The sequence below is a fragment of the Chiloscyllium plagiosum genome, chromosome 10 (genome assembly GCF_004010195.1).
Source record: "Chiloscyllium plagiosum isolate BGI_BamShark_2017 chromosome 10, ASM401019v2, whole genome shotgun sequence".
Lineage (NCBI taxonomy): Eukaryota > Metazoa > Chordata > Chondrichthyes > Orectolobiformes > Hemiscylliidae > Chiloscyllium > Chiloscyllium plagiosum.
Window position 1 is genome coordinate 77,021,401 of NC_057719.1, and position 12,634 is coordinate 77,034,034.

Below are 12,634 nucleotides of genomic sequence, written 5' to 3' on the forward strand. Positions count from 1 at the left end.
TAGTATGGTATTCCATTCTGGCTTTCCACCTGCTATAGAGTAATAACAGGATAGTTACGAATCTAAAATATTTCAAATTGCCAAAAAGTTGGATGCAACTTGCATTTTCAAATTACTAATTGCTTCCATAGTTTAACTCTGGTAGTGGTCTTACCTTTAAGTTAAAGACCATCAGTTCAAGCCCTACTCCAGGGACTTCATACTTAACTGCAGTATAATGAGGATGCTAAACTGTTGCCCTAACTGCCTCCTTCAGTGACCTAAAAGATCTCTCCAACCTACTTAAAGAAAAGCATTGGAGTTCCTATGGTATCCTGGCCAACATCTATCCTCAGTCAACATTACATAAGCAAGTTATCAAGCTATTATCTTGCAGTGCACAATTTGGCTACTTAGCTTCCTTGTATTAAAAGGTTAAATGTACTTCATTGGCTGTGAAAGGGTAAAGGTTGACCTGAAGTCATGAAAAGTACTAGATAAATGAAAGTTCTTTCTTTAACAAATCAAAACTTTCAAATTACATCATTAAACCACGACAGATGAAGCTTGATCCGCTGTGTTTTGTAATTTGTTTTTCTCCCCTTTTCCCTGCACAGATTTTCCCTGCCATGCACCTTTACCAGCCAAGAGGACAAGCTGCCAGGCCTCTATCAATGCTGTCAAGCTGGGCACAAGGAGGTGTGTGAAAATGGCCCATGGTAACTTGGTCCCATGAAACCCCACGCCACACCATTTCCCCCCCCAACCCACTCCTTCACCGCATCCCAAACCTTCAACCTCTGCTCATGTGAAAGTGCCTGATTTCTGTTTTGCACCAACCCTATGATGGCACAGTTTGGCTTGTAAGGATGTTGATGTTTTCAAAGTTTAAGCAACTTTGAGAACCAATCCCTGATTGGAATTTTTCTTTAAAATTACCTGTCGATTTTTCTTAAAACTAAATGTATGAAAGACATAATTACCAAGCTTAAAACTATATGTAGCTTATTTAAGGTCAACTTGGTGATGTTGAGTATTGCAATTGTAATAGTCAGTATCATAAAGTGGGGCAATGGAGGTTTGTTTCTCCTCCTCTAAGCATGGGTTTATGCTCTGAAAAGTGGATCAGTCATGTGACATCTGTGCTGAAGAGAGAAAATATCAGTGTTAGCAGTTTAAACGTCCGATCATCCTACTAAACAATGGCAGAGTTTGGGAGCGAGGCTGCCCAGCTGATCTTTGAGCAAAAAAAATTTTTGAATCCTGTAGGAATTATTGTGTATCAATTGTTTTTGGAAAGGATTGCAGTAGAAGTTCTGTATTTGATTTACCCACACTCTTTAACATGCAGTAAATGCGTGTGCCTTCCACATAGATGCCAGATGATATTAACATTGACAAATCAACATGTATTGAATTACTAAAAAAGAGCATGCAGTAATCATTAGATCTTTATATATTGTATTAAAACATATGTAAATTAAGCAATTGAAATTGAGACAGTAGAGTATGTAGAGCATAGCTTCACTTAGACATTGCAGGGTTTGTAGAATTTCAAATACAAGAAAATCTTGAACAATAAGATGTCTTTTATTCAAACTGACATTAGGGTGTGAGTTTACAGGTGAGCTTCATTTATGAATAATGGGGCAAAACCGATAGAAACCAACCTGTTGGTTGAAGATTTGTGAATATGCGGCATAGTCCTAAGATCAAATGTAAGGGAGTCAGGACAGAGCTGTAGATAAGATTTTTACATGTTGCAAACCACAGCGTGCTCTGCCTGTTTCTGAGAAATCGAGTTTATAATCTATTTTTACATGATGCCTTGGCTTCTAGTTGTTGTGTTCCAATTCATTTCTGAGATGTAAGCATCATTGACTGAACCAGCTTTGATTGCCCATCCCTAGTTTTATTTTGAACTGCAACAGTCCGTTTGGTGTCGATACACCCATAATGTTAGAAAGGGAGTTCCAGGATTTTGACCCATGAACACTGACAGAATGGTGATATGGTTATCAGGGAAGTTGAAATATCATTTCATATTAAATCATTGCAGCTGCTCCAAGACTCATGGGTTGAAATAAGGTGATTGAAAGAGAAATAAAAAGACAAATGGGATTTCTTCTTGAGGCCAAAATTAAGAAAGAAAATTGTGATCTCCAGGTAGTAGGATGATCGTTTTATTTTTCCCTTGCAGTGAGAGATAAGGGGAATTATTTTTACACAAAGTTGTTCCACCTTGACTTCCATTTCCATATAGCTCATAGGGGAGGCTATTTAAGATTAAAAGGGTGGTGAATAAATTAAATTTTGAAAAGATAAAAAAATTGGAATAAAATTAGAATACTGAAAGGCAGTTTCTCAAAGTGGTGGCTGTGACTAGCAGAGTTCTCAGAGGTCTCTTGCATAAACGTCAATATTTCCATGTATTGCTCAACAAAGTAATGTCCAAATATTGCATATGTGAGTACGACAAAAAGCAGGGTAAATAATTCTGAAGACTCAAGGAAGCTTCAAATACATATTTATGATGAAGGGGTGAAGTAATGTCGGATGGAATTCATTGTCTGGCAGTGACGTGACAGATTTTGGTGATAACTAAAAGTGCTGTTTATATTTTGAATGAAGACAGATTTGGAAGAGTGGTGAGTTTTTTTTATTTAGTTCACAAAACCTGAACAGCATGACTGGGATTTGTAACAAGACATATTGAATAGAAAAGTTAACACTTTTTTTATCCAAGAAGGATTGGTTCTGGGTCCACCGCTTACTGTCATTTATATAAATGATTTGAATGTGAATATAGGAGGTATGGTTCGTAAGTTTGCAGATAACACCAAAATTGGAGGTGTAGTGGACAGCGAAGAAGGGTACCTCAGAGTACAATGGGATCTTGATCAAATGGGCCAATGAGCTGAGGAGTGGTAGATGGAGTTTAATTTAAATAAATGTGAGGTGCTGGATTTTGGAAAGGCAAATTAGGGCAGGACTTGAGCATTTAATGATCAAGTCCTGAGGAGTGTCGCTGAACAAAGAGACCTTGGAGTGCAGGTTCATAGTTCCTTGAAAGTGGAGTCATAGGTAGATAGGATAGTGAAGAAGGCATGTGGTATGCTTCCCTTAATGTTCACTGCATTGAGTACAGGAGTTGGGAGGTTGTGTTGAGGCTGTACAGGACATTAGTTAGGTCACTTTTGGAATATTGCATGCAATTCTGGCCTCCAGAATGTTGTGAAACTTGAAAGGGTTCAGAAAAGATTTCCAAGGATGTTGCTAGGGTTGGAGGGTTTGAGCTATAGGGAGAGGTTGAATAGGCTGGGACTGTTTTCCCTGGACTGTCGGAGGCTGAAGGGTGACTTTATAAAAGTTTATAAAATCTTGAGAGACGTGGATAAGGTGAATAGCCAAGGTCTTTTCCCTGGGGTGGCGGAATTCAAAACTAGAGGGCTTAGATTTAAGGGGAAAGGTTTAAAAGGGACCTAAGGAGCAGCTTTTTCCACAGAGGAATGGGATACGTCCCAGCGGAAGTGGTGGAGGCTGGCACAATTACAGCATTTGAAACGCATCTGGATGAGTATGTGAATAGGAAGGGTTCAGAGAGATATGGGCCAAATGCTGGCAATTGGACTAGTTTATGATATCTGGTCGGCATGGACAAGTTGGACCAAAGGGTCTGATTCTGTGCTATGCACCTCTATGACTCTATTCATGTAAAATCTTGGTAAGACTGTAATTGAAGTAATGGGTGCAATTTTAACTATAAGAAAGACTTGAGACAATATCACAGATTCAAGGACGTTTTATAGTGTAGAAGAAGCTATTTGACCCACCAGTATGCCTGAACTGTCCTGTTCAATGGGCATGATTATGTAGTGCTAATCTTCTGCTTTTCCCTCATACCCTTGGAGATTGCTTTCATCCAAACAATTTTACAATGCCCTCTTGAATAATTCATTTGAACCTGCCTCTACCACGATACCAGGTGATACATTCCACACCCCAGCTGCACACTGAGTGAAAACATTTCCTCACCTAATCCTCACTTCTTTTGAAGATCACTTTAAATCTGTTTCCACCTCTTCTTATTATTTTTATGAACTGGGCACAGTTTCTTCTGTCTACTCTATCCAGTCTGTTCGCAATTCTGAAAGCATCTGTCGAGTCTCCTCTTTGCTGCCTTCTCTTCACAAACTGAGCCATCTTCTTCACTCTGTCCTCATAACTGAAGTTCTTATTCCTGGAACCATTCTTGTAACAAGAGGCAGTAAAGAAGGTACAGCATAGATTCATGTGGATATTGAAGACCTTAGAGGAATACAAACACAAAAAGACTTGGAAAAATTGAGTTGTAGAACATAAAGAAACCAACTGTTCCGGATTGCTGAATAAAAGGGCATGCTCATAAGATCAAATGTGAGGAAATGTTAGAGCTTGGAGGAACATTTTTACATCATATATTCCATTGCCATATGATCTTCAATTGGGTTTGTTAAATAGAGCAGTGAACATGTCACCATTTAAGAATAGGTTAGATAAGTGGTTGAAGGACTGAGTGATTAATTGGTGCATACAGTGGGCCCATGGGATTAGATCTATGATTTATACAGTGAATAAACATCAACACCAATTGGTTGGGATGAACAGAACGTTTTAATTTTAGAATTTGTATGTGATTCTGTCAGTTTACTGTAACACCAACTTTCACTTAAACAGCACCTTAAATATATTTAAGCATCCAAAGCGCTTGGGCATGTGATCAAAATTTGACTGATCCAAAAAATGAGATGTAAAGACAGGGAGCAAAAGCAGGGTCAAAGAGGTGTGTTTTAGGGAATATCTTAAAGGAAGAGAAGATCGGTCCAGAAATAGAAAGACTTTGGATTGGAATTCTGGGACTTCGGGCCAAGGGTAGTTGAAGATATGGCTGCCAATAGAGGATCTGGAGATTCAGGATGCGAAAGGGGCCAGAATTAGAGGAGCATGGAATGTTGAAGGACTAGAGGAGATTGTAGAGGTCTAAAGCTATAGAGGGATTTGAAAAGAAAAATAGGAAGGACATATCCAGCTGAATGTTAAAGGAAGAGCATTGGAAGGGTTAAGTGCCTTAAAGAGTGGTCATCTTCCCTGGCCATATTGTCTTCCATGACTTTGATTTTGAAAAAGTGCTCCAAATCAGGAATCATAAAAATAAATAAAATTAAAACCATTTTTAATGGATTACCCGAGTCCATAACCAGAAAGAACAGATTTATGGACATTGACAAAAAAAACCTGAAGCGACATACATAATAGCTTCTTTAATACAGTGAGAGGATAGGATTCCGAATGAATTCCTCATTTTGTGGTGAAACAAATTTTAATCACAACATTCAAAAGGGAATTGGATTCATCCTTGAAGGAAAGCACCAAAGATATATGAAGAAAGCAGGTGAATGGAACCAGCTATTCAAAGGAACTGGCAGGGACCTGAAGGGTAAAATAGTCTCCTATACTTTTCTGTGCAAAAACTATTTCAGTCAACTTGGAAACCTGACTGGAGGTGTTCAAACATGGAATTGAACAAAACCATAAATTTGGGAGGTGACAACATGTTCAAAGAATTTGAAGTGTAAAGGAAAGTTGGAGATGGTAATTAATGTCGATGCAGGAGGTAGATTTTGTGATTAGTCAAAACAAATGAAGTATAAAATGAACAAAGTGGACTTCCATTTATGTAGTGTTTATCATCACCTCACAACAGCCCAAGTGCTTTCCAGTCAATGAAATAAATTTGCGTTGCAGCCCCTGTTGTCATTTTGGCAATATGGTGGACAATTTGCATGTCATAATGTCCCACAAACAGTGTGTGATAATGAGCTGGCAACCACTTTGAGTTGGCTGAAGGATAATTATTGGAAAGACACTAAAGAGATGAACTATAACCTTGCAAAGTGCACATTGCAGTGTTGTGGAGAAGCTTTAATCAAAACTTTACTTGACATAGGCCATTTTGGCATAAATTTTCTTTAGTTGTCTTCAAATTTCTCAATTGCTTATGTTTAAATTACAGTGACCCAGGAGGTGGAATAGAGATGACCGAATTTGTACGGGAAGCTACTCCTCCAGTTGGCTGCAGCTCACGCAATTCCTACGCCGGTGTAGACAGCAACCACCAGGTACTGTTAATATATTGTTATAAAATAAACCAGTATGTGTTATGAACACAGCTTTAAAATTCAAGAATTAAAATTAAATTTGTTCTTAACATTTTTCTTGTTCCAACTTGCAGAATTACGTTTTAATATCTATAGCATGTAACATATGAAATACCATCACCAAGTTATCTCTGATTCTAGTGTCATGACGACCAGGCATGTATTCCACATGTTTAGTGAACTATAGATTAATAAACTTGTGTAGCCCCCTTTTTATTTGTAATGACTTAAATTAAAGCAGATTGAGAGTTGAGCTTTTGTTTAAACAGGTTAAAGGTTAGTTTTTAACAAGTCATAGCCCTGGAGGTTGCTTGGGTGGGAAAATTGAATAAAGCTATTAACAAGGAATCACAAGATGCAGAGACAAAAGCAAGTAAAGATAAGACAAATGAATGCTTAAGAGAAAGAAATCTCATATACATTGGGACCCATCGCATAAGTTCATTTTTGTTGGAATGAAGAGGTGGGCGCTTGAAGTCAGAATCAGAAGCAAGTTAGTGTTGGACAGGTGGATCACCATGACTAGAATGAGACAATGTTCTATGTTCTTCACTAGTTCTGTGGTTTGGCACTTGTGTATTTCTACTTCAACAGAACAAGATCAGGTTTTCACATCTTTTTACTCTTTGTCCTCCCTTGGTTAAAAACCCCTCTTTCTTAAAGGGACCATCTTGGAGTTCTGCATACCTGCTGTTCTTATATTTCTACATGCAGGCCAATGAATCAATGTGGTGATATGTTAATTTTGAGGCATCAAGGGTTCCACAAAGCAAAGAAGTCAATAATGCTCAGTGATTTGGTCTCTCCTTCTGTTTCTTCTTGCTCTCCAAAGGAATTCTCACTACTCCATTGTCTGTTTGCAAGCCCCCAGATACGTCAAGGGTCTTGACATTTCTAAGCATGTATTTCTGAAATCCTTTTAAAGTTAGTAGTTGTACTGTGAGGTGCTTTGTAGCAGCCATTTTTGTTTTCGTTTGCTGTGTTCAGTTTGAGACAGTTTTAAATTATGTTATAACTCCTTTGGTCATAATCTTAAACTCAAAAAAAGTGGATCAAACAAAAATGAAATTCTTGATTTTGGCTTACTTTTCTCAATGGTATTTAGACATTATATTGAAGGCAGTATTGATTTCTCATATTTGAAAAAGATGCCTGAAAAGTACATCCACTGTCTGTTAAAATGAGAAGATTTTTATGATTTCAACTGCAAAATTGTTCATGTTAAGTCTGCACGAGTGCCACCTAGATAACAACTGCTTAATTATGTATTGAATCTAGAAGATTGTTAGTATATCATCTTATACAGTGGGTATGAGTTTTGTAGTTCTTTACTTACCATTCAAAATTAGCTAAGTAAATAAGATGATAATTAGGAAATGGCTATGAGCAAGTTTAGATGATTGCTCTACTGGTGAAGTTGCATTAGCTAAAGTTGAAGCTTGAAATTCACAGCAAATTGATAAGTAAGTGGGCTGAACAATGGCAGACAAAGGACTTGCATCATGACAGTTATTCTGATCGGTAGGATATGAATTGTGAAGGTTTGTGTTGAGCTTTTCAACTGTTCAACATTTATTAATAGCATAAATGATGTGAGAGAACACCACGTAGTCATGTTTTCTGGTGACAAAGTTGAGATGAAAATATGAAATTGCAAAGGAATAGTAATAGGTAAAAGAGCTGGGAAAACCAAAACTCTGGCAAATGTGTAGTCAAGTGTAAAATAATTTGCTTAAACTAAAAAAGGACAGACTAAATACATGCAAAATTGAGAACAACTAGAAATAGTCAAAGCCCAAGGAGACTTGAGAAGTGCATGTGTAAAGATGTAATGCATAGGGAAGCATGGAAAATAACCAATGAATCAAATGGAATGTTGGCCTTTTTTGGAATCTAGAATACAAGTCATGCAATGTAAATCTCTGATTAAACTACACCAATAGTACTGTGAGCAGTTCTGGATACCATACATTTGAAAGGATATGTGAATGCAATATAAATTTACTAGAATGATGGTGGATTTTGAGGTTAAATTAAAGAATAAAAAATCTAGGTTGCATTTTTTAAATTTGAAAGGTTAACGAATGATTTGATTGATATTTTCAAGATCTTAAGGGGAATAGATAGAGCAGACAGGGATAAAATATGATTTGCTGGAGGGAGAGCCGACAATTGGGGGTGTAGTCTCAGAAATAGAGACCGGCTTTGTAGCAGTTAGGATACGCTGCTTAATGGAATGATTGATTGAATTTGGAATTTCCCTCCACTGAGTGGCAGTTGGCACTCAGTCATTTGTTAATGTTGAACCCAAGAGCGATTTTTGCTAACCGCTAGTAATTAATAAGATATATAATGAGGCAAAGTAGGGCATATGGAGTTGGACTCAGTTCAGCTATGATCTCATTGAAATAGGTTTTGCGAATGCTACACCTACATGTGTTAATTTGTTGTTTCAAGAATGAGGATAAAACCTGAGAATTTCAAGATGTATCAGTGGATGCTGCAGTTGTTGGGTGGTTGTGTAGCTCTTTTGCCATGTGCAGACATCAATATAGATACAGTAATGATTCAACTCTTGATATTCATCAGCTTGTTTTCAACATTAGATTTTGAGAGTTTTAAGTATGTACTTAATAAAACATTTCTTTGTCTTTTCCAAAAATTGCTTTACTGATCTAAATCCATAAATTTCTAGTGAACATTCAGTTCTGGTTTTTATTAGAGAAAACAAGCATTTGCTGGAGGCAAGCCTTTATTTCTGTGAATTTTGAAAAAACATGCCAGCACCTATTTGACAAGGGCTAAGCATAAAAGTAATGAAATTAGAATGAACTGTTGCTTTGTAATATTACTGAGACTTAAAGTACAATTTCTACACCAGAAAATATTAAATAATGTATTGCTGTATTTTGCACATAACATGTGACCTTAGAGGTTTACAAAATTATGAGGGGCATGAATCAGATAAATAGACAAAGTCGGGAAGCCCAGAACGAGAGGGCATAGGTTTAGGGTGAGAGGGGAAGGATATAAAAGAGACCTAAGGGGCAACTTTTTCACGCAGAGGGTGGTGCATGTAGGGAATGAGCTGCCAGAGGAAGTGGTGGAGGCTGGTACAATTGCAACATTTAAAAGGCATTTGGATGGGTATATGAATAGGAAGGGTTTGGAGGGATATGGGCCGGGTACTGGCAGGTGGGTCTAGATTGGGTTGGGATATCTGGTTGGCATGGACGGGTTGGACCGAAGGGTCTGTTTCCATGCTGTTCATTTCTATGACTCTGACACAAAACTGAAATTAGTGTCGTATCCTGTTGAGTGTTCAATTATTTATGCTTCCATTTATTCTTTTGATCTCTAGTTGCATTCTTATCCATATGTTCATTTATCCCATCGTACATAATTAACACAAATCTTTATTTGTTATGTCAGTTGAATATATTGAATGATGTCATGCTCAAACTGAAGTGTAAAGAGGAGATCTCACCTTAAATCTTAAGTCAGTCCCCAACAATGAAAAATAAGCAGAGTTGATAAGCTGAGTAGCCTAATTCTGCTCCTACCTTTAAAATGTACAAGATTTTCTTTTCACACAGTGAGTAGTTAGCATATGGAATGCACTGCCTGCACTGATGGAAGCAGATTCAATTAAGGCATTCAAGAGGATACTAGATGATCTTTTCGGAAAAAAAAGTGCAAAGTTATCGAGCAAAAGCTGAAAATTGGGAATAAGATGCTCATTTGAAGAGGCAGTGTAGACATGATGGACTCCTTCTGTGTCAAAGCGCTTTTGTTATTTTGTAAGCTTGTTAGATGTAAGGTATCGAGCAATTTTACTAATCAACTTGATGTCAAGATTGCCAGGATGCTAGAACAAAGAAGTAGAACTTATAACTCAAGTTAATAAAAATCTATGCAACCCTTATGATGAAGAAATTTGCTTTCCTTACTGAGGCTGACTGACATTCAACATTGCATCCAAAGCAATATGGATAACTAGTAACTGCTCTCTGAAATGGCCTAATCAAATTAAGGATAGCCAACATATGCTGGCATTGCCAGCGACCCCTATGTCTTATCAAAGAATAGTCACATGTAGGCCAGACCAGGTAAGGGTGGCAGATTTCCGTCTCTAACGGTCTTCAGTGAATCTGATGGATTTTAACTGACAGTCTGCATAGTTTTGTGGTCATTGTTGAATTCAAATTGTACTATCTGCCATTGGCAGGCTTTGAACTCCGATCCACAGAGTATTACCTGAGTCTATGGATTAATAGTCAAGTGATAAAACCACACACTTCCTGATGAAGGGATCCTGTCCAAAATATCGATTTTCCTGCTCCTCTGATGCTGCCTGACCTGCTGTGCTTTTCCAGCACCACTCTAATCTTGACTTTAATCTCCAGCATCTGCAGTCCTCACTTTCGCCTGACAAAACCACCAGGCCATCATCTACTCCAGTAGTTTTTTGGAGAGCCAAGGAAACAAAAACTGTGTATTCATTAATAGAGAGAGTATATTTTAAAATTTTTTCACAGGGTCTAATCGTTACTGGCAATACCAGAAATTATTGTACATCTCTGATTGTAGTTGAACCGCCCTAGTTCATCTGGTATCTCTACAATCCAGTCTGGAAGGGAGCTCTAGGGTTTTGACCCAGCCAAAGAACGTGATTTAGTTCCAAGTCAGGATGACTTGTGACTTGAAAAGGAGTGTGAAGCTGGTGTGTTCCCATGTTTTCTGTGTCCTTCTAGATTGTGGATTTGGAAGATGCCATTGCAGGAGCCTTGTGCAGTGCATCTTGTATAAACTTGATAGTGATGCCCCCAGTGTTCATGGGGAGTAGTTAGAGAGTTAGTTGCTTTGTCTTGGATAGCATATTTGAGCTGTTTTAGCCAGACAAGTTGAAAGTGTTCCATGCCACTTGTGATTCCCTAAAACTTATCCACCATCTACAAAACGCAAGTCAGAGGTGAATGTTTCACCACTCAAATTCCAGCCTTTGACCTGCTCTTGCTAACTACAGTACTTGCATGACTAATCCAATTAAGCTTGTGGTCAGCGTAACATTGGGATGTTGATGGAGAAGTTCAACAGTAGTAATGCTTTGAACATCAAGGAGAATTGTTTAGTTTAAATTCTTATTAAGTATAGCCATTGCCTTTGTACTTGTGAACGAATGTTACTTGCCGCAAGTGACCTTGGACTGCTTCAGTCTCTGAGGAACTGCAAATAATACTGAATGTTAGATTTGTAAGTTTGCTGGCTGAGCTGCTGGATTTGTTATCAGATGTTTTGTTACCATGCTAGGTAACATCATCAGTGAAGCACTGGTGTTGCTGTCCCGCTTGGTGTTTATCCGTTTTAGTTTGTTGTGGTGGGTGATGGCACTTTCGGTTCTTTTTCTGAGAGGTTGATAAATGGGGTCCAAATCAATATGTTTGCTAATGGAGTTCCGGTTTGAATGCCAGGCCTCTAGGAATTACCATGTATGTCTTTGTTTAGCCTGCCCAGGATGGATGTATTGTCCCAGTCAAACTGGTGTCCCTCTTCATCTGTGTGTATGGATACTAGTGATAGTTGGTGCTCATGTATCCTGGTGGCTAACTTCCAGCCTGTCTGTCCAATGTAATGTTTGTTGCAGTCTTTGCAGGGTATTTTGCATATGACGGTCGTTCTGCTGGTTGTTGGTACGGGTCCTTTAAATTCATCACAAACTGTTTCGTTAAGGTGGTAGGTTTGTGGGCCACCATGATGCCTAGGGGCTGGAGTAGTCTGGTTGTCGTCTCCAAGATGTCTTTACTGTGTGGTAGGGTGTCCAGAGTTTCTGTGTTGTCTTCTTAGGTCTGTTGTATAGGAATCGGCGGACTGTGGGGTACCCGATGTTCCTGAATATGTTATACAGGTGTTTTTCCTCAGCTTCTTAGTTCCTGGGTGCTGCAGTGTGTTGTGGCTTGTTTAAATACTGAGGCAGTTCCATTTATGGATGTTGGCATGATTGCTCCTGTAGTTGAGAATCTGGTCAGTGTGTGTGGCTTTCCTGTAAACGATGGTCTCTAACTCTCCATTGGCTTTGTGTTCTAGCATGACACCTAGGAAAGGGAGTCTGTTGTTGTTCTCTTCCTCTATGGTGAACTTTATAATGGCAAGGATGTTGTTTATGGGTTTGTGGGTTTCTTTCAATCTGTTGCATTGCATGATGACAAAGATGTCATCCACATAGCGGACCCAAAGCTTGGGCTGAATCGTGGCAAGGGCTGTTCGTTCTCACCTTTCCATAACTGCTTCTGCTAAGAATCCTGATATTGGTGATCACATAGGCGTACCATTGATTTGTTTGTAGCTCTTGTCATTGAAGGTGAAGAGGATTGTGAGGCACAGGTCTACTAGTTTGAGGATGCTGTCCTTTCTGATGGAGTTGGTGCTGTCAGGTGTTTGTGTCCTTGGTTTGTCTAGCA

General features: G+C 38.6%; 1 protein-coding gene across 4 annotated transcripts in view; it reads left to right on the forward strand.

Moving 5' to 3' along the window:
- The window catches only part of pcnx1 (pecanex 1), a 279,895-nt gene that overhangs the window by 71,664 nt on the left and 195,597 nt on the right, over window positions 1-12,634 (forward strand). For 3 of the 4 annotated variants that reach the window (XM_043698139.1, XM_043698140.1, XM_043698143.1), the window contains exon 3: window positions 6,032-6,137. In XM_043698139.1, coding sequence (XP_043554074.1) covers window positions 6,032-6,137 — 106 coding nt within the window. Of the gene's footprint in view, window positions 1-596; window positions 679-6,031; window positions 6,138-12,634 lie in introns of all 4 variants that reach the window. The other variant, XM_043698142.1, reaches the window with a different exon arrangement.